Below are 26,512 nucleotides of genomic sequence, written 5' to 3' on the forward strand. Positions count from 1 at the left end.
GAAACTGGATGTGACACCTGCGAAAGGTCGACAGTGACGCGGCATATGGGTGGAGTTCAGTCCGCTTTGTGTGGGTTCTTTTAACCCTCTATTCGCGCGCGCGCGTGCGTGTGTGTGTGTGTGTGTGTGTGTGTGTGTTCAAACTAATCCTAGAGCCGTAGATAAGACTGTAAATGTTTTTAAATGTTACAAAATATTACTTTTTTGTTCATTTCATCTTTACACACAATGTTATAAATGCAGATTCTTTTGGAAACTTTGGATACCACAGCCTTTAAAAGAAAGAAAGAATTAAAACCCACCACCCACATGTAATTTGAGTGCAATTAAGTCATGTAAGCTCCTCCTAACCCAGCCAGAAGCAACCCTCAGGTGTATGTCCTCATGCTAATGCTAAATAATCTCCAAGACAATAGGTTACCATAACATACTGACACTGGAACATGCCATGTATTTAATGATTATAACAAGGAGCTATTTTGGTAAACGTAAGATGAATGTAGGTGAAACCAGTCAACCAGGTGTGGTTGTTTCTTGAGTAAGTCGGCCTGTCCTGTCCTGTCTGCAGGCGTGTTACTGTCACCTGACACCTGCACACGCTTTGTTCAGAAACAGCAGATGATAGCAGCGTTTTGTTTTTGCTGAGTCAGTTTCAGGTATACTTTCTCTGCATTGCTTCAAAACTTTGTTTGTTTGTTTAATTCTCTGATTGTTAGAAGAATGATCTGCAGATTTGATATCAATAAGGGAAGGTTTAAAGGTCATGGGTAAGGAAAAAGTCAGCTACAGGTGATGGTAGCACCATCATGTGTCATCACAACACAAACACACCTGTGGTATACAGTTTCTCTACATTTGAAGCAAATGTGATCCATATTTCAACATCTATTTCTTAGGTTTAGTGATATCATGCATCATTTGACTTTATGTGACTGCCAAATGGCCAATTTTGCAGTTCCCCTCAAAGCGGCCATATTATGCTCATTTTCAGTTTCATATTTATATTTAACGCCTCTCCTGTGACATGTCTCCATGCTTTAATGTTCAGAAAGCTCTTTATGTTTCTCATACTGGCTGTACTGCAGCACCTCTTCTCACCCTCTGTCTGAAACCAGAGCCCAGTCTGCTCTGTTTGGTTAGCTGGCCGGCTCTGTTGGGATTCTTCAACCGCTTAGAGATGTCTCGCACCTTAGCCCTATCACTTACAATGTGTTGGAGTGCTAGCCAAAAGAAGCACAAGTGTTACATAGTGATGTCACTGAAGTAAACAAAGGAGTCCAATGGAAGCGTTTCAGGCAGTGGGGGGGAGTGTGTGAGAGAGAATCTCCCCCTTGAGGGAACTGTGGGATTTTAGCCTTTGCAGACCATTTAAACGCACACAAACCTATATAACAAACTAGAAGAATAAGAAGACGAACATTTACAGGAAAGGGAAAACACCAAACACATAATATAGCCTCTTCAAAACACATAGGGCTGTGTTTTTGCGTCTTTGAGCGTTTTTGGTTCCCTCTCTGTTCTTGTATACCCTGCCTGCTGAAGAAGTGATCAGTCTCAAATGAATAAGCAAACTTAACAGTGAGTATCACATCTTAGTCCACGTAATAATGAATCATCATCTTCATCTCTATGTCAGGGGTTAAAGATTTTGATTCTATATTCTAAATCAAACCAAATGATCACCTTGCACACACTCAGCGATGAGTTAAAGCTTCTGTCGGTTGAGCGGAGATTACTGCACTTTCAGACCAATGAGCAAACATTGATAAGAGTTTCAGTTTGCAAATCAGACACACACACACACACACACACACACACACACACACACACACACACACACACACACACTGCTTCAGTTGAACAAAAGAGAAGAGATCGAAAATAGAAATTAACAGAGTCAATACTTGACCGGTTGTTGAACTTGTGCTTTCATGGAGCAGCAGTCCTCACCACGCCTTTAAAGAAGGTGGAGGTGTGGTGGCCAAAGATCTTGACACTGACTGAACACATTTGAAAAATACTTATTGACTGTTGTCCTATGTGCATTATTTGGACTACAGTAATGTGTCCATGTCCATACAGAATGTATCCGATCAATGCCTAAAATCTAACTGTAATCACAAACCTAACAAATGTATATACCTGTAAATAAATAGGTTGTTTTGAAGAATATAAGCAGCACACACCCTTTAAAGAGGCCCTTTTGGGGTTTCCCCTCTCCTGTAGTGTGTTGTATAGGTTTTGGTGCATGTAAATGGTCTGCAAAGGCTAACCAATCAGAGCAGACTGGGCTCTGGTGTCAGACAGAGGGTGAAAACAGAATGAGCAGTATGAGAAAAATAAAGAGCTTTCTGAACATTAAAGCATGGAGACATGTCCCAGTAGAGAGACAAAATACATTTTATGGACCTGGAATGACAATCTGTCCTCTTTGAAGAGCTGTAGTTTGTGTTGTTGGACTGTTTTTGAGACTAACCCCAGTTTAAAAAAAGCCCCAAGACAAAAAAGAAAGTAACACTCAGACAATGGAGCTGCTTTTTTATGACCCCTAAGACTCTGTTGCACAACCAGCATCTGTTAAAAATAAGTACAATCAGATTTCATGCCAGAACAATATGTAACAGAAATGTATTACACAGCATTTTGTGACGCTTTTAACAGGAAATGAGTTGCATAAATACAGGAGAACATTAGCAATCCCGGAAACTGAATGTGCCAACAATGTGAGTTTCTTAAAAAATGTCTAACCTGGACTCTTAATAACTATTTCCTTTTAAATGTGTTCCATTCCTCCCACACAGGCATTAGGAGCATGTTCAGTGTAATGCACAGAATCCCCTCAAAGTCCCATGAAGTCCTGTCCCTCTTTCCCTCTCTGCATGCCGACCATACAAACACCCCCCACACACAAATACTTAATCCTCCCAAATCCAGACAGGAAATGCCCCCGTCAGTAGAGCAGAATGCTTTTGACAGACCCCCGCTGCTCTTTCTCTCCCTGCTCTCTCTCCTCCCTCCCCCTCCGCTGGATGATATAGTGCCCTCCATCTGGAAACAGTTAGTCTGTGAACGTTTGCACAGAGCCAAAAAAAACATCACGTCTATCGCAGGTCTATCAGTGAGGGGATAAGGACAAGCGTCCAATTTCTGGAGCCGGTGTGTGCGTGTGTGTGTGTCTCTCTGTGTGTGTGGGGACAATCAAATGCTTGTTTGGTGTCATGACTCATGAGAAATTGCTCTTTCTCTCAGAGTTCACAGCTTGTTTTCTGGTTAGTTTCTATGGAGAGCAGAGCATACGAGACACTTGGGTTGCGAACATGTATTGGTCACAAAAAGCTTCACACAGTCAGCTACACAGAAGCTATGTGGACTAAATGTTTCATTGCTTTCCCAAAGAAATGCATTTAGTTATCATATGTTCAACAATCTCATCCTCACCCATACTCTTCCTCCTGCAAAACACTTTATGTTTACAGCGTCTTTTTATAAAACGCTAAATAATTTGTTTCAAACTGTTGAAAGAACTGCTGTTTTTTGCCATCACCCTATTGAAATATATTTCCAAAATAAAATAAACACCAGTACTGTTCACACAGCCAACCAAAGACGTGGATTAAATTGTGCATATTATTTATTGCTTTTAAACAAAAAATAAATGACAGTATTTTCCCAAAATACATGACCTCTTTCCCCTGTTCAAACACAAATAAATCACAACGATGGCACAAAATAATAATAATCATTTCGAACTCTGGTTGCATGTGGCCACATCTTATTCCATATCTCCTTGTTTAACTTATTTGAGTATATGCAATGATTAAAGTCAGTGTGCTATGAGTGACAAGGAATGCTTTTCTTGGTAAAATGTGTTTCCATTTGTTCGCTGCAGGGAAAAATGTGGGACACATACTTTTAAGCCAAACTGAAGTGTTTTTTAATGATTGTTTAAGTGATTTTGGAGGTCAGATAAGCTGTTTGGTTAAGATGGTAATGTGGGTGTATGAAAGGTTTTACCCAATCAGTTTTAGAAATTTAGAAAAAAATGCAAGACAGTATTTTGCTTTTAAGAGACAAGCTAATTTAGCTCAGATGACGTGTGTCTTAATGAGTGACATCCTGAGACTCCTCTCTAAAGTAAATAACTGCAGGGTTTAACATGCAGACTGAAAACACACAGAGGCTGCAGGGACATGGAGGGAGGATTCAAGACAGAAACAGTGATTTAAAAAACAACCAGAGGAAAAAACAGATACACTTCAAACAAGCAATAAAATACCCTTACCTTACTTGCACGTTTTATTTCTTATACATATCCTGCTTTGTTTTGTCTTTCAGAACACTTTTTAAGATGCTTAGCATTAAAATTATAATTATAAAGACACTTTAATGTTGGATATGTGCCGAGTGAACCCAGACAAGGCTTTCAACCTTTTAAGTAACTGTTGTAAATTAGATCAGGTAAATATTAACCTGCAGCTCTTTGTGCAAAGGTTGTAATTCCCTCTAATTATGGGTATTGGGTATGGGTATGGGTATGGGCGGTGGTGGCGAAGTCCATAGGGGCTTGGCCTGGGAACTGGAAGGTCACCAGTTCAAGTCCCCGAAAGACCAAGTGCCACCGTGGTGTCCCTGAGCAAGACACTGGTTACCTACACTGCTCCCCGGGCGCCGTACATAATGGCAGCCCACTGCTCCTAACACTAGGATGGGTCAAATGCAGAGACCGCATTTCGTTGTCCTAGTACTTGTACTCTGTGCAATGACAATAAAGTTGAATCTTTTTTTAAATTTTTTTTAAATGTTATTAAAAGATACGTCGGTCGAGTGATATATAATTGAACATTACAGTAAAGCAGTTTGTAGTTTAACCTCTTACTCCAGGTAACTTAGAACTTTGGACGTGTTGTTTATTAAGTACGCTGCTTTGTTACGGGAGGGATTTTGTTCTTCAAAGGTTTTTTAAAGAAGATTTAATAAGCACTTAAAACTGATTCAAATTGACTGTAAAATTCCCTCTTTGTGAGAAAGTGTGTCCTCTAGTGGCTACAGCACCTCAGGATACATTTTGTATTTAAAAACCAGACTACAAATGAGTTAGCTTTGCCTTTACTCTTTATTATGACAGCATAATGGGGCCAAGATCATTACATTTCTCTTTATTCACACCTGTTGTTGACAAAAAAACATGTCGTAAAATAGAAAACAAAGATCCATCAGAGCTCTCGTAGTTTTTATTTTGTTCAAAAATCAAGCAGCTACATAAAAGCCAACACAACAATTAATGAAAGATACTGCTTTTTTTTTTAGGCACAATTACAGTTACCTTTACACAACGGAGTGAAATAAACTTTGCATCGTATTTTACATGCTTACAAATATTTCTTTTGTTTTTTAAAAGCACACATGCATTGACGATCTGCTCTGAAAAGGTGCAAGCTCTTCACAGCTATGTTCTGTGACTATAAATTCAAATCAGATTTTCACAGCTTTACGGTCAAAATCAAGCTAAAAACATTGTAAAAACTGAAGTGTATCAGAGAAAGCTCACAGTAACATGACTGCAGCACATGATTGGCTGCTGTAGAATACTGAAGCTATGCATCAAAGTACTCCTCGTGCACGGCAGTAGTACTATCAGTCGTCAGCGTTTTCAAACAGGCCGGAAAAAACCCCAGAGACGCTCACAAACAGGAATCATAAGGCACCTATCTCTACCTTTACAACACTGCACAATCAATCCAGTGCAACACGAAGCTGTAAAGACGCACTCAAGCAATCATGAACTATTTGCAGACTCACATTAGTAGAAAGGTACATCCTCCTTTCTTTCACTTATTGCACATAATCCTTCTGCGGATGAGAATTAAAAGAGGAAATAAATAAACAAGCTTTCTGTTTGAATGAGACGATGGTTCAGCGATGATGCAATACATTACATATTTAAAGCATTGAGTGCACGTCAATGGCTGCAAGTTTCAAAAGCATTTGTGTGTTGTTGTTTTTTTAAACGTAGCACTATCAATATGCCACCAGCTTGACCTGACTCACTCCAGAGTACCTATTCATCTTCTTTCACACACAGGCAGCTTGTTTCGTCTCTGTACTCCTGCACATAAGTTATGACACGGAACAATGCCTATGAGGTTAAAGTGCTGACTCTCAGCTGTAATTTCAGGGTGTTCTCAACTAATTCGGGTTAATTTTATTGAATCGTGGCCCATTGTCTGTGCACGAGTCCTCTGCGTTTACCAAAAAATACATGTGAAAATTAAGACTTTACTTGTTATTGTTCCCTTCTTGTACTGCACCTTTATTATCGTATTTTAAACAAGTTTTATTTGACTTCTTTTTCTCGTTGATCTCTTTTGGTGTTTTTAAATTAACTTAATAATCTGTTTCTTTTGCACTAGCTGAAATGTGCTATTCAAAATATCCCTTCCGTGCCTTTAACCTCCAATGTCCAGGAGTACAGAGCTAAACATCACTTCCACAACACATAAAGACTGCACAGTGTACCAGCTGGAGACTTTTAACAGTAACCAAAACCATAAAAACATCTGACTCAATACATCCAGCTGATGGTGAAGTTCTGACTGAGGTTGAGACCCAGATCTGCAACTGTTAACACCTGCAAGAGAAAACACAACACGTCAGCATGAAGAGCTTCTCCTTTCTGATACAACAAAGCCTTCTGCATGAAAACAGATGACCCCACTGCTACACAACGCATTGCTGATGTGCAATCGGCACTTTGTATTAAAACTTCGGTTGAAAATAAGAGTTTTTAATTGATAAAAACAGTATTTTTACCAAGCAAAACACAGGAGTTTCTGGTCCAACGCTGCCATGATCGCTCAGTTTTATGTTCTTGTGTTTGGATTCGCCAAAGTCACACAATACCCCAAACAAACTAACCAGTCAATGCAGCGTTTGACTGGAAACCCCCTTTTCCGTTAGCTAGAATTATAGTTTTTTGTCAAAAGGAGTCTGGTGACTTTGAAGAGAACATGGATAGATATAACGGCTTCCGTAAAGGAAGTTTGACGGCAGGGTAAAGCGATGAAAATATAACCTCGACTCAAGATGTTTTTAAGCCTCATTCCACCAAGTATTAAAACTCCTTACATTAAAACCATCACTTAAAGTAAAGTAGGACTTCAAATGGTTTGGCTTATTTAAAGCTAATGTATTTTTGCTGTTCTGAATTTGTGTCCCCGTGGTTCATTGCACTTATTGAATGTTGATAGAAGTCTTTTAGCTAATACGCTTGACAATAAGCACCTCATAAAACAGAAAAATCAGAACTGTCCGAATAAGCTCATCAGACTAAAGCTCAATAAGCTCATCAGACTAAAGCTCAATAAGCTCAACAGACTAAAGCTCACAGACTAAAGCACAACAGACTAAAGCTCAACAGACTAAGCACAACAGACTAAAGCACAACAGACTAAAGCACAACAGACTAAGCATCGATGGTTCAGACTCTGCGTTCCTCACCTGGTTGTCTCTGTAGGTGAACGTTGCCTCTTGGGAGTTCACCATCACTCGGCTCGGTTTCTGCTTCACGCCGTAGAAGGAGGCCGTCTCCACGGTGATGTATGTGGCCTCCACGTTGCTATGCAGAACCTGTGACGTCATCACGTTCTACAAGATAAGCAAATGACTGGATTTTAGTTTAGTCACAAACCATACCAGTCCACATTCAGACACACTTTATATTTTAATCATATATGAACATTCCCTGCTGTGATGAACATGTTCTGTAAGGTGGTTTTCCCACATGAACATACACTCCATTGTGGAAAAGTTCAGTGTAGTGAAGGTCAGGCTTTTAAATTGTATTTGATTTCATATCAACCCACTAAGAATTGTTTTTACTGAGCTCAATGAAGCATGCTAGCGTCCTTATTATTTATTTCTCTCCAGTCGAGTGTGAGCACCTGAGCGACGCTGAAGAGGATGTAGGAGTACAGGTTGTTCTCGTAGGTGTCGATGCTCTCTCCGTCGTCCCAGAACAGATCCCCGCTGGCTGCTCCGTCCTCAGAGAGCGCCGACACCAGGTGGAGAGGCTGACCGCTGCTCACCCACAGCGTCAGGTTGGGCGCCTGATCACACATGATGAAAGATAAAGGAATAAGAAATGACTGACCTCCAAAAGGGTTTATGGACCATGTGCCAACTTTTACAGTGTAAAGGGACCTTTAAGTGAGGAAATGTATTATCATTCAGAAAAGGAACTCTGTGTAATTTGAAGCACAAATCTTCTTCACCTGCGTTGGTATGATTGAGCCCTCACGCAGATGCAGGTTGATCTTATCTAGAGGTGCGTGGAGTCGAAGGTCTTCCCCCTTACTGTGCAGAGAGTCGCCCTAAGGAGGATCACACGTGGACAGATGATGTTTACAATCGTGTTGTTCCTGACTCATGCTACACTGTGTCTCTGTGTGTGTGTGTGTGTGTGTGTGTGTGTGTCTTACCGTGTAGTAGTCATACCACAGACCCTCTGGGAAGTATCCGTCCACATAGTCCACTTCAGGATCCAGCACCGGTGTCACCAGCAAACTCTTCCCCCACAGGAACTGTTTGTCGATCCCGTAGGTTTTCACATCTTTTGGGAACCTTTGGAGTGCACACAGGAAACACACAGTAAGAACCTCCCAATCCAGCCAGAATAACAAATTAAATACTTTAAAACGTTCATTTGAAGACCACGATGTTGAGAAGAAAAAGATCATCTTTCTTTCTAAAAGGCAATTTCTGAAACGTACTCAAACATTAGCGGCCGTGCGACAGTGTGTCCGTGCACATGCGCGTGATGGAAGAGTGTGTAGAGGACGGGGAAGAGCGAGTATCGCAGCAGCAGAGCCTGCTTCATCGCTGTCCGAGCCAGAGGGCTGAACACGGTCGGGTCCTGAGGCTGAAGATAAACAAAGAAACCTGTTAAAGGAGATTGAAGGACTGAAGGACAGAGTAGCTCTTGAGCGGTTTTACCCATTGTGCTTTGTGGTGAAGCTCTTACCTGCATGTCGATGGCGTTGTGGTTGCGTGTGAAGGGATAGAAAGCTCCCAGCTGCGTCCAGCGCACACACAGCTCTCCTGCGGCTCCTCGCTGAAGCCACAGATATCTGCTCCCACCAACGGGATGCCCAGGAGGTTAAAGGTCAACATACCTGAAGGAGAAAAACACAGAGAGGTGGAAACTTCAAACGGGCACTATCATGACAGAGAAACATTTAGGCATGATTAAATGGACAATTTTGAACACAGTCCTAGGAAATCTTAAAGTAATACACAGGTTAGGTGTTACTCTTCCCCCTCATGGTCCTGTAGCTCACAGAATAAGAGTAGAGTAGCAATTAAATGTGTAATAAAATCCTATTAAAAGGAATATATTTATGGCTCACTAATTTGCATTTGATGCACAACATAGCAACGATTAGGCTATCACTGTAAACTGCTGTTCGTTATTTTTGGTAACTTTTGCTAATTGTTTGATCACACACCCGCTGAGCAACATTTTCGTTAATTTGGAAGCATGTTTTTGTCCTCTAAATCAGTTTAAATCCTCCCAAATTCTGAAAAAAGTCAGAAAATATGTTTACCGTCACAACAAACAGCCTTTTTCAGATAAGAAATAGGGATTCAAGTTCTTGTTTCTGAGGATAAAGCAGCCCTTTTGGTTATTTCAATGAAACAAACCTAATATTTCCTAGATGAAGGTTGGACAAACAAAATGTTAATGCAGAATATACAATTACTTTGCTCATCAGCTCTTGCCTGCAGATTGAAAATACAATATATATCTTTTCGACACCAAACTCCTACTATTTGTAGAGGTGTTCATATAAACTTGATTTATTTAGCTGTAGAAATGTGCGACTCATGTGTCTAACCTGCTATAGAAGTGTACAGGTCTTTCCACTGGCTCCTGTTGTCTCCCAGCCAGTGACCGGAGTACATCCCCTGAGAGGGGTAGGTGGAGCGAGAGATCACAAACGGTCGCTTCGCCACGATCCGCTTCATAGCGCTGGAGAAGAGGATAGAAAACATGAAAGAATATGTAAGGAAAGTACATCAAATATGTTCAGCTTGTTTTAGTTCTGTGTGTTTGGGTCTTTACCTTGCAGACGCCTTAGCTTCCATGAGTCCGTAGAGGCTGTGCATATTGTAGTGAATGGACTGCTTCTGCTGTGCAGTGGCACACACAGTTTTGGCTCTGAGCAAACCTCCTAGTATACCTAAAAAGAAGAACATTTTGACCATTATATGTGCTATGTATTTTTGTTCATGTTGGGTTTGTTTTGATTGGTGCTTGAGATCCCACCAGGTGTGTAAGGAGGGTTTTCCAGACTGTTTGACGGACAGCCATTAGTAGATCCATCCAGGAAATTAGACGGCTCATTCATGTCCTAAAAACCGTTGAGACAGGTCAGAGGGAAGCTATAATGAAGTTTAGAGAGTCATTTTTTAAATAGTGGCTCACATTTCTATACTTACAATCCATAACCCATCAAATGGCACCTTCTCATGGAACCTCTGGAGGTTTTCGTACCACCATTCATGAGTCACTTCATTCGAGAAATCAGGATAAGCTGTCAGACCAGGCCACACCTGGAGCAAGAGAGGGAACGTCTTATTTCTCATACACCCAAACTGTCTTAAACGTCAAGTTCACAGACTTTTCAAAGACTTTGAGAACAACATTTCTTCAAATTCAAGGGCCCAACGTGACACATTGTGAAACAAATAAACAGTGACACTAAAAACAGACAGCTTCTTGTTAGTAACAATTCACATTTAGCCTAAGAAGCCTTATTTCTTCCCCTCAGATTTGCTAACTTTCAAGGAATTTAAGAACCCATGGGACCCGAGAGTAGTAATTGTGTCATGGGATCTTATGTTACCTTCCCGATGAGTGTTTTTCCTTCAGCATCTTTAATAAACACGTCTCTCTTCAGCCCTTCGTCGTACGGCCAGTATGATCCCTCAGGCTGGGAGCTGCTGATCCCGGGGTCCTGCAGGGGGAGACACAGCTGTTAAACAAGTACGCCACAACAGACAAAGTACACAGATCGAAAAGCAAATACAAACTCCTGTGTACCAGAATCATGACGTAGCGCTGGTCGTGAACATGCAAATCTTTCACCATGTCGGGCAGCGTGCCGAACTTTTTGGAGTCAAAGGTGAAGTCCATGAACTGATCCATGTAGTCGATGTCGTTCCACTGGACGTCCTGGGAATAAATCCACACCAAGATTAATTACTTTCACAAAGAAAAGGAAAACTACTGACATAAACACAAACTGTGTTCTGGGTAATCTTTACCTGGGGTATTTTATAATTCCTCAGGCTCTTGACCACCTCCCAGGTGGAGTCGCTTGTGTTGTAACCCCAGCGGCAGAGATGGTAGCCTAAAGCCCAGTAGATGGGCATCGCCGGGTAACCTGAGGAAACATGGAGGGTGAAGAAAGAGAGTAGTGAGGACATCAAGAGTCAAACTACAAAAATACACTGTATCGTGCAGCTTTGGTACACAAAATTCCCACATCCAAGAAGACTCTTACTGACCGATGACTTCCACATACTGTCCAATCACTGAAGCAGGATCAGGCCCGAGGAAAACGTAAAAGTCAAGGATTCCTCCGATGGTGCGCCAGGTGAGGGCCGGGGCCGGCTGCAGGACCACATCTGCAGGCACAGAAAAGCTACTGATGAAAAGCTATAATTAGTGACCAGTGAGAAACGCACATCCATGAAACAAAAAGCTAAAGAAATAAAATAAATTACACGGGAAATAATGAGTAAATACACATAAAATGTTAATTCTGTTTAGATGTGTTATTATAAGTTTTATAGAAATTATGGAAATTGATAAAAAACGAATATCTGCATCAAAGCATTAAAAGCTAATCTTCAACACTCCTTATTTTTTTCTCAAAATAAAACCGATGTAGTTTAACTTTCACTAAGTTTACAAAACAAGTCAAGCTTTCTGTTGGCTAAGAAATAAAGAAATAACCCCTGACGTCTAAGTGACTTCTTTTACAGCACACTGGAGAGTTTATATTTACTGAAACTGAAGTCACGCTTCTGTGACACTCAGAGACTTCTGTTTTTTTTGCTTAATCTTGTCATATGAGTTGTTGCAATACTGGAAGAATCAGATGCTGATGTGTGCGAGTGCACGTAGTGAAACCTGACTGACCCATGGCGTTGCTGTTCAGCAGGAAGAAGCCGTGTGCCTCCCCCCCCTCCTCCATGGCCAGGTAAAATGGATGAGCTCCATACAGGTTTGTCTGTTCCTATATCAAAGACAGGGACACAATTAATTAACATTATATAACTACAGATTCAATTGAACTCAAAATGTTACATGTCACAGTGTTTCCTCTTTTGTGGTTTCTTTCAAACATTTTTATTTAATATACATTCAATTTGAAGTATTTATTTAAGTTAACTTTATTTTAAAATGTAGAGGTTTTGGTTCATTCATACTTTTATATCAGGTCTATTTCTATAGTGTTACAATTCTATATTATTCAAATGGATATCTGGATATGGAAGTATGCATAGATAAGTTTATTTATTTTATAAAATGTTGAAACCCCAACAAAAGTCCTATCAATTGAATGTTAATATCTGTTTAAAATTAGAAGCAGGGATGGCCATGTAGCTCAGCGTTAGAGCTGGCGGGTCATGGGTTCCGCTCCGGCCTGCAGAAGTCTTCGGCCATTGCATCCCCTTAGTCTCCCCCTCTCAGCACTGCATCTGAAATAAAGGCCCCCTCTTGCCCCAAAAATATGTAAGTAGAAGAATGACAAAAACAGCATTTCCTACCATAGGAGGCACGTCTCTGGCCCACATGGTGAGTGTGTTCCAGTGCACGTCGTGCAGGAAGGAGGAGCGGTGCTCCCCCAGCCCGTAGATGAACTGACTCTGCAGAGAGGAGGAGAGCTGCAGGAACTGATCCGCGAAGAAGAGAGGAGCCACTGTGGTGTTCAGACTGCAGGACACCAGGGGAGGAGTGATATAATGTCAATTATTATTATCTTTTTGAGGGCAAGGCAATATATCGATATTATATGGATATCAGCACATGACTATATATTCACTGAGATACACAATATTGTTTAAAATATCCTAATGCAGCCTTTCTCAAAGTGGGTGCCGCGGCACACTGGGGTGCCCCCTGACTGTGTCAGGGGTGCCACCAAAAAAATTACGTATTCTGACATAAAAAATAAAAAAAATCCCCCCCCAAAAAAATATTTAAATTTGAATACATAAATACATTATTTTACCTACTAATGGATTACTAACATTGTAAATTAATGTTGATAATGTATATCATTTTTATTTAAAAAAAATTAAAATTTACGAATGTGACTCGCGGACCCGCCCACCGGGGTCAGATGGCAGTGCATTGTTTGATTTAACTGCGAAAATACATTTAATTTCAAAAAGAGCAAGGAACAAGCAACAACAGCATGGATCGTTTTTTAAAAAGAAAAGCCCCACAAGAACCGGACATGATTGACTGTAACATGGAGCCTCAGCCTGCATGCGAGCCTTCGTCCACCAGCCCTGAGTCTGCATCATGGCTTGTTTGTGTAAGTGTGAGAGCGTGCCTGCGCTCTGCCTGCACGTCGACCTCTCTCTCTCTTCCTCTCTCATTGTGGATTATTGTGTGTGTGTGTGTGTGTGTGTGTGTGTGTGTGTGTGTGTAGGTGCGCGGATGGCACAGATGGAAACACGGATGGAAACAAGGACTATGATGACATTTTTTAAGCGTTAGCATTTTTTTCTTATCTTATTCATTGTATCTCATTTTATTTATTTGTTGTCATGTCTACCCCCTTTATTTTATTTTAACTGCATCCTGCACTTCATTTGAGTTCTCCTGGTCTCAATTTGTTGTTGAGTTCTTGCTTACTACTTGTGGTTTTATGACATTTGTGACTGGTTTATTGTTTTGTGAAGCACTTCTGTGTTTTTAAAGGTGCTGCTAGATAAAGTTCCTATAAAGTTGTTATTATCATTATTATTATTCACAGTTCGTGTTGCACTTTACTGTCCCGTCTAAATAAACAGGACATTTGCATTTATGTTTAGGCTATGCAGTTATGCAGTGTCGTTTTTAATCATATTTTACATTGGGGTGCCTTGGGATTTTATGCACTTTTGAAAGGTGCCCTGACTGAAAAAAGTTTGAGAAAGGCTGTCCTAATGTATGTCTTTTCTTGCTTTTACAGACAGTATAACTGTGTTCTGTTATTTACCTTTACCCACTTAGTCAATAACTCCACATTACTGATAATAACAACCCTATTCTCATTGTGTAAATATTTTGTGAAAGCATCAATGTTAAACCCCACAAAATCATCACCATATCAATATTGATAGGAAGATTGCGATATAGGATTTTCTTTTCATCATTCTCCCATAATCATGTTCAATTATTCTTACAATTAAATGTGTTTTATGTAGTATTCATTATACTTATATCAGATTAGGAATATCACCCTTACTTAAATTATCCTAAAGTTTCATATTTGAGTGAGCCTTACAGCACTGCCCCTGTAGACCTCCTCTTCACGATGAGACCGAACGGCTGCTTTGAAATCTCAACGATGTATTCTGGATGTTCTGCTTTCTTTGTGGCAGCGGGAACGGAGATGGGGACCTCGAACCGAGAATCAGCCGGGTCTGTAATCTATATTGGGAAACATGAGAAAAATAAAGATGCTTATTAAGTTACAGGCCAGATATGTTGCAGCGGTGTGTAATGAAAATGATATCAACTGACCTATTACAGTTCATGTGTTGTATAGGTTTTTGTGCATGTAAATGGTCTGCAAAGGCTAACGTTCCCTACAGAGGGAGTTTCTCTCCTTGCTCACTTCCTCACCGACTCACCCTGACTCGCAGTCTTGAGTCTGTCTCATGTCGTATCTCCACCTCTAGAGTGAGGATATCTGCAGGGTAGTAGGTCTTCACCTCCCGTACGAGCGTCCCTTTTTGTCCCAGCGACGTGTCGTTTATCGACACGACCGAGTATGAAGGGAAGTCCTCAGGATAAAAACACCACGGGATACCATTCTTCCCTGACGGGCGGGTGGCAGAGGATAAGGGAGAGGATGCTGGGATGAAGCAACAGTTCCTCGCCTCACACAACTCTCGCGTCACAACCACCCCTCTCTCTGGGTAGCAGTCGAACCTCCACGCCTCGGGGATTAAACTGCAGGCCTCGCGGCGGAAAGCGGCAGCCGTGTCGTTAACTCCTGTTTCAATCTGAGAGTCTGGTGTGTGTCCAGAGGCCGGGGACGGGGGTCTGTGCGGCTGTACGTTGGACGGACGGTGCAGCCAGAACATGGTGCCCAGCAGCCAGCCTCCACAGAGCAGCAGCAGCAGGCAGCCGATCACCAGCAGGCCTGTGGTGCCAGAGCATGACGGACGCCGAGGAAGCAGCGAGGCTTCTTCTGGCTCCGGCACCTTAAAATACAACAAGGAAAGAAGAGACACACTCAGAAAGAAACCAAGAGGAACAAAATGAATAACATCTGATTATTTTCTGGTATGGGTTCCTATGAAACACATATTTTAATTAAAAAATATATTTTTAATCCAAAACAGGCGCACAATAACTGTATGTTACAGACCGAAAGAAAGACCAACACAAAAAAAAAACATTAAAAAGGTAAATCCCAGTAAAACTTGTATCCTCTCTGCACTGACTGTTAAACAACATCAGTTACATACTAGGGCTGTGACTTATGGATGTTTTCATAAATCATTAATTATTTTCTTGAGTAATTCATCAGTTATTTGGCCTTTAAATTGCAAGACAATTGTGAAAAATGACATTCACAACTTCCTTAAAGTCAAGTCTGTTGTCTTTAAATGTCCTGTTTTTCGAGCTAACAGTCCAAAACCAACAAACATTAATTTCCTATCACATAGGGCAACAAAAGTAGCAATTTCTCAGACTTTCAGAGTTTAAGAATTTAAAACTTGTACTATCCAACAATAACTAATGAGAGCATTGCATCTAGATTTTAAAATATGCCTCGAAACATTAGCAGCCGGAAGAAAAAGCATGAAGTTTTGCAGCAATGATTTAAAATCACAGAAAGAAACCAACACTTTGCACTTTTGAAACGGTGTGCAGTAGGTTGGAGGCAAATGAAGAAGTAGAAATAGACTCACTGGAATTTCCTCACGGACTGGACACAGCTCTTCGGACAGAACCGCACTGGAAAACTGCACATCTTCGGGGTTCAGCCGCTTGTAGGACACCATCCTGATAGTGTGTGTTGGTCAAAGTGTGCGACTGAACACATGAGAGGCAGACAGAGAGAGCAAGAGCAGAACAAAGGTCAGTCAGATGGCAAAAATCATTTCCTGTTGTTTGGATTTCAGGAGAGAAGAATGCATATGAAACAGTGAAGTGAAAATGATTCTTGGTTGGATTTGACAGCTGATTTTGAGTCAGCTTGAGTATATGTTGATGCTAATACTTTTGTACTTTTACTTGAGTCACCTTTTGAATGCAGGGCTTTTACTTCTTACAAGAGTACTCCTACACTCTGGTAATTCTACTTTTATTCAAGTACAAGATCTGAGTACTTCTCCCACCTCTGGTTGTTGTTGATATGTAACATTAAGGTACCAAGAGGCCCACACTGATATGGCTTATTGGACATTCAGTTCAATATGATGTGGCTAACTATAGCTGCACAGGAACAACATGTGAATGTCAAAGTTCACCAGGGAGACAATTGAAGGATAGATCAAATGCTTTTACTGCTGACAAAATATCATAGTTACAGTAACCGTTAATGACAGTTAGTCGCCCTAGACGTTGTTGTAGCAACGGTTATTAGCATTAGCTAACTTTAACAGCTGTGTAACTTCAGCTAACGTGAGCTGACAAGGACATTAACATCAGATTTGCTTACCTGGATATATTTTTAGTCTTGGAAAATAAAAAATATACAGCATACGCAGCAAATTTCCCCTTTAAATACATGTATCGTTAGCTAAATAATCCGTAGCGCTGATAACCTTCTGCTGCTGCATGATGTGCGTCTGTTTATCTTCATGTCACCTTCACGACACCTCGTAATTTCTGGTACTTCCGTTTGAAGAACCCTTTGCTACCTCCATATCAGAGTATCCAAAAGTACATTTGACTCCAAATGTCATGTACTATTCTTAAGTCAGCATTGTTATAGTATAGGTAATTACCAACGTATGATTTTTCATGTTTAATTTTCTTGTTGTTTTTAAATCAGGTGTCTTGTTCCCGCAAGGATGCCTTCAGGGGCAGCTCAAATTGTGTGAAAGCCTGCAAAGCAAGTCAAATACAAGAGCTTTAGAACATTGAGTAGTGAAATGTATCATAGCTTCAAACAGATATTGCTAAAACTATTTGTTTAAAGTGTTTCATATAGCCTGGCAACATGTAATGTAGACTACATATTTCTTTTATAAAACCGTCTTTGCTCTTATCTTTGTGTTATATGTTCTTGTTTATATTTGCACTGTGGGACTGCCAGAAACGGTATTTCAATGTTCTGTATGTGTAACACATGTGGAAACTTTGACAATAAAGTGGAATTTGACTTTGACTAATGGGAACTGACTAGTTTTGTTGTATATATGTTGTAACTACCTCTCACAAAAATATGTCTCGTTTTCATTTCCACAGATGATGGAGAGGGTTCAGGCAAATATACTGCAATGGGGATCACAAATCAATGACCTGATTTCACAGATTACCTTATCTCTGGGAGACCCTGAGTAAAAAAGAACTAGCTTGTCGTAAATATTTGCCATGCATGACCAGGTATGATTGGATGAAACAATATATTACTTTAGATAGAAAACTACCTAAAACACACTGTTAGGCTCAGTACTAATGATAGCACTAACTTTCCAGAACACCTTTTATTGGAAAACAAGAGATTGTATAATGTACATACGGTATATATCAAATATGAACGATTCTTGTAGACATATTTCTACTTCTAGTTAGTTCATTTAATCCTTCAATCACAACTCTGCAAGCAGAACAGCCTTTAGTTCTTTTACTTTTATTCTTCAGTATAACATGTCCCATACAGTTAGACAGAGGCAGCACTGGGCAACATTTACCATCAACATGGTTTCAGGTTTAGCCTTTTGTATCACAGTCTTTTAGGATGACTCTTTTTTTCACAATAGTTACTTGGCCTTTAAGAATTTCCCAAACCAGGTGAACCTGACTCATAACGTGGTTGTTGAGCAGCATAAACAAAGACACAGATAAATCAACAATAAGGCAAAAATGGTTTTGGCAAACAATCAGATGAACATTATAATCTCACTGCTTCATTTTTTATATTTCGGTAGCTCATAACCAAAGAATGAATTCCAGTTTCACCTGATTCGTTAGACTGCTCATTTGCCTTGGTTACGTCTAATACAAAAACAAAATTACTCTTCAATCCGATTACCACACACACAATTATTTTGAATGGCAAGAACTGAATGGAAAGATTTGAAATCACAGACCTTAAATTAGATTGTTTAACTACAATAAATACTCTAAAAGGAGAGTGATATTTTGACGCAGCTAACATAGGTGAGTGTAAAAGCGAGTAAATAGGTCCTCTAAAACGTATCATCCGAACAGTTTCCAAGGTTTTTATGAAAGGGTTTGTAGTAAATATTTGTTTGGTCGGTTGGTCTGTAGTTACTTGCTGAACACCACCGGACGAGTTTTTTTACGATATTTTAGCTTTTTATGTGAACGATTAATTTCGACCTTGCTGTCCCCTCTCCGCTCATGTTTGACTGCCTGAAACCGTTGTATAATCATCCTACTCCTGGTACACATCTCTATGGTTTATATAAATACATCATCAGTCATTCTTGTCTGCTAAACACATGTTAATCGGGGAGTTATCGTCACTCTGTGATAGGTCGTCGTTCTTCCCACTGAACGGAGAGTCCTCCTCGGTGTGTATCTGCTGGTGTTTGCGTTTGTGGAGGCGGAGGCTTTGCGACCGGCTGAATCCTCTCCCGCAGACGTCGCAGCCGTACGGCCTCTCCCCCGTGTGAAGCCTGAAATGGTTCTTGAGGCTTGAAGCTCGCGTGAAACTCTTTTCACACTCGGGACAGTCAAACTTCTCCCCAAAGTGGATCTTCTCGTGCTCCCTCAGGCGTCCGGACTGGTTGAAGCTGCGGTCGCAGACGGAGCAGTGGTACGGCCGCTCTCCGGTGTGTGTGAGCCTGTGCCGGTTCATCGCTCCCGAGTGGGCGAAGCTCTTCCCACAGTCGGGGCAGGAGAACGGTTTCTCTCCCGTGTGGACCTTCAGGTGACCTTTGAGTTGACCTTTCTGGGTGAACTGCTTCCCACACAGAGAGCATTGGTAAGGTTTCTCTCCCGAGTGAATGCGCATATGAATCTGCAGAGCGGACATCTTGTGACAGTCTCTGCCGCAGAGCCCGCAGCAGTACGAGCTCTTCGTCTGATCGCTGTTGTTGTCACACTGTTCCTGCCCCGGGGAGCCAGGAGGACTTTCTCCACTGCTGTCTGAGACATCAGGACAGTCAGGATCCTCTCCTGACACTGTGGAAACACAAAGGACAAGCTCAAACATCGACTTGTTTGAACCTTTTGGCTCACTGCGGAGTCCAAAATGATACAAGACTGAAAAGAGATTAAATGAGACAAACAAAAAGTGATGATCCAAGGTTCAGCCTTCAGCCTATTTGAGTGTTGTACGAGCATGACAGTTTGGAGGAAGGAGTGAAGAGCACTCTTACCCAACTATCGAAAGCCATCCAAGGGAAGTCATCGCCCTGGGCTGCACAGTTTTCACTTTTTGGGATTTCTCATAGAGCAAAATATATATCGATAAATCTATAAAATAATCAGATGTTCAATAATGAAAATAACATTTGCATTTGCAGCACTAAGTTAAATGACTGCTATCTTTAAGGGGAATATGTTAAGGGTCTACTTTGAAGACTAGGTCTGATACTGCACAAAGGTGAAAAAGGTTAAATGCTGGGTTTTTATCTTGAGAGTTTTCCAATGAATTCAAATAGATACATAAAGGTTTATGACAGAAGATGCAAGGTTTCACAGTTTAGTTATCAATCCCAAAAGCAGTCCTGTGTTATAATTGTTGAATTAATCATAAGATATTTTATAGACCTATGAATAAATTACAAATGAACGAGCCTTAAGTAGAAACATAGATTCAACACTAACCACAAGTGCAGGGTTCTGATTTCAAACCAGAGACAGCAAAGAGTCAGTCAGAGTGAAGTGGAAGAAGACACAGTCCACTTTCTACCATCTCACAGAGCAAAGTAATAAGGGAGTGGCTCTTTTTCTAAGAAACCACCTTTTAGTTGCTAGACAAAGACTTTTAAAAAGCGCATTTTACAGACACAAGCTGTGAAGGACCCTAAACAATATGGTTCATGTATTTGCTAATACTTTTTTTGTTGTTTTTCATGAGCAAGGATGTGCTTTTAGTCTGAAGAGACAATAGGCGCATATGTAACGGAAGTTGGCAGAAAGACGTAACCAGAAAAGTACGCTAACACGGAGATAAACGGTGCGGTAACACGGCATATAAATGGGCAAATAATGACAAAACGGAGAGTATAACGGAGTTTGGCTCCAGTCGAGAGGGCAACAAGATAATTGTCAAATAATTTGGAGTTTATTTGTGTATTTGTTAACTTTTCAGTGCTAACAGAGTTTAGTTTAATCTGTGTGTAATGTATGATTTTGTCTTCCGTTTAATTTCTACGTAGCTCTTACGTTGGTCAATGAATTTATATTGGAAAAAGAAACAAACTACATTAAACCATCAGTCCAGGCTTAATTCGACTGGGATGCTACACAAGCAAAGGATGTATTTTAACTCAGAATTAAGGTCCAGGTAATGATCCTGGTTAATAAAAGGTCGGCTAAACATGAGAAGCCTGCTCCTTTCATCTGTAAATGGACTATGTCTACAATTAGCTCAATCTAAAACAATAGATATTTTTCCCATCCTTTCCAAAATAAACCAGCATTTAAATTCCTTTTGAACCAACCAGCTCTGTGATGACAGGTTTGTGTGGACAGAAATCTTTAAAGAAAACAAAAACTACTTGGACATTGGACACTGCACTTCATACACACATTGTTTCCAGCACAGCCAAGATTAGTGTGGATGCAGTCAGAAAAGAAAAAGGTGAAAAGCCTAAAAAGGGTGGGCTGAATTCAGTCAGGAAGAACCCACTTTAATCTAATTCCTCGACTGGAAAAAACCCAGTAAATGAGTTAAAGTTAAGACAATGCCTTAGCTTTGATGAATGACATCAACACTCCTGTAAATTGGTTTCCTTACTGTTAGCAAGTTCCTCTTCTTCCTCCTTTACTGTTATCCTCATTTCTGTGTTGGTTTCCTGATGCTGCTCCTCAGTTTCCTCCTGCATGGTGCAATCCTCACTGCTAGAGATCGGCTCAGGAGTTTCTTCTGAAAACAAAAGAGAAACCACACCTAAATGTTAAAAGCTTCCACGTTTTAATAATGAAAGTGTTTTGACTATGACATCAGAATAGATATTTGGAGAGAAAAGTGGAAACGTTGCATCGCTATTCTGTGTGCAAACTGTCAAGATATGGTGCATTCAGGTAACCTAATAAAGACATGTCAAGCTTAGCTGGGAATGTAAGAGAGTGGCACTGGATTTTTATCCTGACTGATAAACTTAAGTTCAGATGTTCAGAGTCAACGTCTTGTTTGCTTTAAAACTCAGCACTCAATGTAAAAGCAAAAAGAAATCTGTAATGTCATGTTTATGTACCACACAAAGGTTCCTCCTCTTCCTCCTCCTTCACTATTACATTCATATTGGGACTGGAGGCGGTGTCCTCGGGTCGGTCTTCTGCTGCTCGCTGGTTGTTTTCACGATGAGCTGCTGCGTCACAGGTTAGATCCTCTGCGCATCGGGGCTCAACTTCACTGGGCAAACTCTTACTGTCAGACACCTACATAAACAATTGAATAAGAACAAACAGAAGCAGCATAATGTGAGGAGTACGGCTGCATAAGAAAGAGGTCATTTTAATCGAAATCGCATAATGGCCTAGTGTAATATTCTAATTGCAGAGAGAATAGTATTTGTTAAAGGCTAAATATGTGTTTAAATACCCTTTTGAATTTACAGAGATATTCTACAGACTAACTAAACATGTTTTTTAAAACCATGATCTCTTTTTTCAATGATAATGAGGATTATGATGCTAAATGTACCATCCCTGCAATATCATTCATCATATCGCAGTTGCAATCAGTCAAAATAATAGGTAATATTTTCCAAATCAAAACTCTACTTTGTAATTCCTGTGTTTCTTTTCTACCTCAGGGCTGATGTTGTTGTGCAGGACCCTCTGTGATGCTTCACCACCTGCATCTTCCACTGGTTCCGAGACGTCCCCTGTCACTGACACATCCTTGTTCTGTGTGCACGATCGCTTGTGGTTTCTGAGCGTTCCTGCCAGGGAGAAGTGCCTCCCGCAGTCCTTGCAGGTGTACGGCTTTTCCCCCGTGTGGATCCTGGTGTGCCTCCGAAGCTCTCCCGGAGCCACGAAGGACTTATCGCACTGTGTGCAGCTGTAGGGTTTTTCCCCCGTGTGAGTCCGCATGTGCGTTGTCAGAGTCCACTGCTGAGCGAACGTCTTACCGCAGTCGGAGCAGTGGTAGGGCGTGATGCCAGTGTGCAGACGCTCGTGTCTCACAAGTGTTCCCGACAAAGCAAACCGTTTGTCGCAGAAAGAGCACTGGTAGGGCCTCTCTCCGGTGTGAGTCCTCTGATGATCTCTCAGCTCGGCGGCTGAGTTACAGCTCTTATCGCAGTCCGAACACGGGAACTTCTTCCTCGTGAAGCCCGCTACAACCTCCGAGTGCATCGCCTCTAAGTGCGTTTTCAGATGCCAGTGTCGGGAGAAGCTCTTCAGGCAGATGGAGCAGTGATACGGCCGCTCGCCCGTGTGTGTCCGCCGGTGCAGCCGGAGCTCACCCTGACTGGCAAATCTCTTCTCGCAGAAAGTGCATGGGAAAGGCTTTTCCCCGGTATGGACCCTTTCATGGATCATGAGCAGCCCCTTCTCTGGAAACCTCTTCTCACACATGGAGCAGGGGAAAGGCCGCTCACCCGAGTGAGTGCGTAGGTGTCGCTGAAGTTTAGAGGCGTACGGGAAGTCTTTTCCACAAACAGAGCAGGTGTGAAGGGACGGCAGTTTTTCATTCTCGTTTTGATCGAATGTCTTGGAGGGAGATTCTGCAGGTACATTGCCGGGGAGGGCATTCTCTCCTGTGAGAACAGAAGCATTTTACTTAGGGGAATTGATGAAGGAATATTGCAACCGTTCCTCTCTGGGCACAACAAACAGAGAAGCTCATGTTGTTCAGACATAGTCCTGTATACTGTAGGTCAGAAGATAATGATTTTCCTTAATCAAATATCGGATCAAGTTGTTTTTTTTATATAACATCATCATTCAAATTCAAGTTTAACTTAGAAATACTAAAATAAATATAAAATAATTTGTAACTATTTTAAAAAGTCCATTTTTATCCACAGCTATCAATGTATGAACGTGTATCGTGTAGTAATTTATATTAAATCATTTTAAAATATTGTAAATGTCATTTAAATACAGGGCTCAGCCGCTAACTACAAATGCTCAGTTTCAAATGAATTATTATTCATTACACTTTATCTTGAATATCATTTTAATGTTTAGAGAGCTCTATTGTTTCGGTCACTCGGTGTTTATGTTGTTGTTACAAAATACTTCCTCACTGAGATCTGAGAAATCCACTTCTTCTCCATCTGAGTTGATCAGGCCTCCAATTTCTTGCTGATCTTCCTCAGCGAGGGTCACAGCTGGTCCAAAGTCATCTGAGTTTTCAGAGCCCATCTCAAATATACAACCTATAAGAGGTGAAAAACGAACGAGTCAGTAAACAGATATTAAAATAAAAATGTATAAGAGGTGATTCAATATAAAACATATTTTGATCACTCAAATGTTGGAATGAGTTTAGGCTACAGTTCATCGCAGTCCTGTTACAGATAAAATACACAATACATATTATTTCTGAATAAGCGTGAACCAAACTTGCCTTGACAGACAAATCCGACTGTGAACAATATTCACATTGACTTTTCTTTATTCCCTTTTATATTTCAACATATCACATTAGGTTTTCCAATTTTGGTTAAATCTTTGTGACATATGGTGGTTTTGACTAGTGACTTGTTGCTTTAGATATCTTTACAATTCACACATTACATGATGAAGCAGTATTGAGTTGTGTCAGGTATAAAATAAATCCCCAAATATTAATTCAGTGACTGTTTTTTGTTTCCTTTTAGCTTTAGATTTCCAGCCTAATGCACCTGATCTCTTTGGGGGAAGTGTGTGTCTCTTGTCTGCCTAACAGTGCCTCCACCCTGGGAGACATCATTCGTCCTGCTCAAGGACACTTCAGCAGGGCGGATGCTTTGTTATGATGGGTGGGTGCGATCATGGCTGGATCTGATGAGAGTCTACCTTTAGTTATCCTTAAACATGTGTTGTATAACGAATTTGCGTTTCAGCTGCAACACTATTAGTACTGGAACTGTCATGGTGCACACTATCAAAAATAACTGTAAGTGAATGTCCCCACAGAGTAGCCCCTGTTAGCTCAGAAGCTAGCTTGATGGCACTCACTTTTTCTACATCCCTTTAAATCTCACATTCATAAGAATTAAAGTTAAGCAGCAACCTAATTATCAATTCGGTCATTGTGTCATGATTAAACCCATTGCAATCAGGACCCCCCTGCAGCACAGGCACCAGTATTTGACCTCTGACGGAGATGACCAGCGCGTTGGTCAGCGACCACCTTCTGAGGAAACTGTTATTAGCCTGCTAGCCATTGACGTTCACTAGCATCGCTGATATTAGCAATTAGCTAACGGTTGCCTCCCCTTAAGCTACAGCCGCTTATCAACAATAACAAATAACAGTTCTGACAGACTCACTATCATTTTCAACCTGAAAATAATACAGTAAATATGTGCAAACATTACCATTGCATGTTTAACACTCGCTTTCTCAGCTAGCTAACGTTTAACAGACAATAGACGTTTTGACCAACCTCAGCATTGATTTCCCCCCAGGTAAAAAAAAAAGTAGTCCCTCGACAGAAGTTAATATGAACGACTGGGATATTTTTCTATTTGTCTCTCATTTTCATGCTCAATGTGTCATAGCAATGTGTCAAATGAATGCCCCCTAACCCATGAGTTAAGTTAAAAAAAGCGTTTCCCTCTGATGGTAACCTTTCTAGCTTTAGCTGCTAGCCACTTGCAGTAGTGTCGGCACTTCCGGTTGACTTCTCAAACCAAAATAAAAGCCCAACTTTTGGTTCGACTTTTGGGTTTTTTAACTATATATGTTTAATAAATACATTGATTGTATTAAAATCAGGTATATTAAGTCTGTCAATAAAATTAAGGTTTATGATATCGTATTAAATCACTCAATGATTAGGCGACTTTTTCTCGTCTTTTTGAGTAAATTATTATTTAAATGTGATCATTTGTTGTGTTTGGTTTACAATGATTATTTCCTTATTCTGTCGTTTTCAGTAAGTTATTACTCAAATGTTATACCATGTTTTGTGTGTGTTTTGTACATCAACATATTCCATTGTGGTCCGACTAAAGGCAGCCATCGGGTAAAGGTTTAGTGAAAACTTCAACCTTGGGTCAAAAATAGGAAAAAACAAGCAGGAAATGTAGTGAGTCTGACAGTGTTCCTTCAGCTGTTGCTTCTGAATGAAGCCCATTTATTTTAGGTAAGTGTTATCCTGCAGTGGATGTCTTATTCAAATTATACTTGTCAACCAAAACTAGCAATAAGACATAATTGTTATTTTGGCCCCAAATCACTATTATATCATAAGCAGAAGGCAATTTAAGGGGTTAAAGAGAGGCCATTGCCCATATCAAAATGCATCCCCCTCGTTAACCTGCCATATCCCACCTCTATAGACAAAGTGCAGGGTCAGAGGGCCATTCAGTTTCATGTTGATCTAGTCTGCCTGACTCATTGATCCTTTTTTTGACCCAAGTTTCTGTTATTTACGGGTAAAAGTCGTTGCCTTGTCCTGTTGGCAGCTCTCAATGTGCTAAGTATTGATAAATATGCGGTGCTGTCCATGGTGCTGAAGTAGTTTTCTCAGAGTTTAGCCCTTTGTCCCAATGGATGACCGGCACAAACCTGGGTCAGTCCTCCTTGTCAATTACAAGTCTAAAAATAACTTTTTTATATTAAGGTGAAACTAAACATTTGTCATACTTACCATTTCTACTATCTGATGGCTTGATTATTGATATAGAACAGCAGGCGTAGTCATCTTTAATCTATGCCAGGGTAAAAAAAGTAAACAGAAGCCTCCTC

At 40.7% G+C, this 26,512-nt stretch overlaps 2 protein-coding genes across 2 annotated transcripts; both read right to left on the reverse strand.

The window, feature by feature from the left end:
- Positions 1 to 5,094: 5,094 nt before the first annotated feature.
- On the reverse strand, positions 5,095 to 17,113 carry gaa2 (alpha glucosidase 2). The gene is given in 22 exon segments (XM_063882842.1): positions 5,095 to 6,628; positions 7,498 to 7,644; positions 7,941 to 8,105; positions 8,271 to 8,369; positions 8,478 to 8,619; positions 8,769 to 8,917; positions 9,020 to 9,096; positions 9,099 to 9,170; positions 9,894 to 10,027; positions 10,121 to 10,238; positions 10,325 to 10,409; positions 10,498 to 10,611; positions 10,905 to 11,015; positions 11,102 to 11,233; positions 11,326 to 11,444; positions 11,569 to 11,688; positions 12,206 to 12,302; positions 12,838 to 13,003; positions 14,568 to 14,713; positions 14,917 to 15,492; positions 16,207 to 16,330; positions 16,959 to 17,113. Coding segments are annotated over 21 exon segments (2,928 nt in total). The 5' UTR covers positions 16,300 to 16,330; positions 16,959 to 17,113; the 3' UTR covers positions 5,095 to 6,562.
- Positions 17,114 to 17,893: 780 nt separating this feature from the next.
- On the reverse strand, positions 17,894 to 25,420 carry LOC134864093 (zinc finger protein 271-like). Its single transcript, XM_063882865.1, has 6 exons — positions 25,206 to 25,420; positions 23,860 to 23,991; positions 22,415 to 23,367; positions 21,859 to 22,042; positions 21,399 to 21,527; positions 17,894 to 19,615 (listed from the first exon to the last, which is right to left on the reverse strand). The coding sequence occupies exons 2-6, from the start codon at positions 23,975 to 23,977 to the stop codon at positions 18,906 to 18,908; spliced, it is 2,094 nt and encodes a 697-aa protein (XP_063738935.1). The 5' UTR covers positions 23,978 to 23,991; positions 25,206 to 25,420; the 3' UTR covers positions 17,894 to 18,905.
- Positions 25,421 to 26,512: the final 1,092 nt, after the last annotated feature.

The sequence above is a fragment of the Eleginops maclovinus genome, chromosome 5, assembly GCF_036324505.1.
Source record: "Eleginops maclovinus isolate JMC-PN-2008 ecotype Puerto Natales chromosome 5, JC_Emac_rtc_rv5, whole genome shotgun sequence".
Taxonomy (NCBI): domain Eukaryota; kingdom Metazoa; phylum Chordata; class Actinopteri; order Perciformes; family Eleginopidae; genus Eleginops; species Eleginops maclovinus.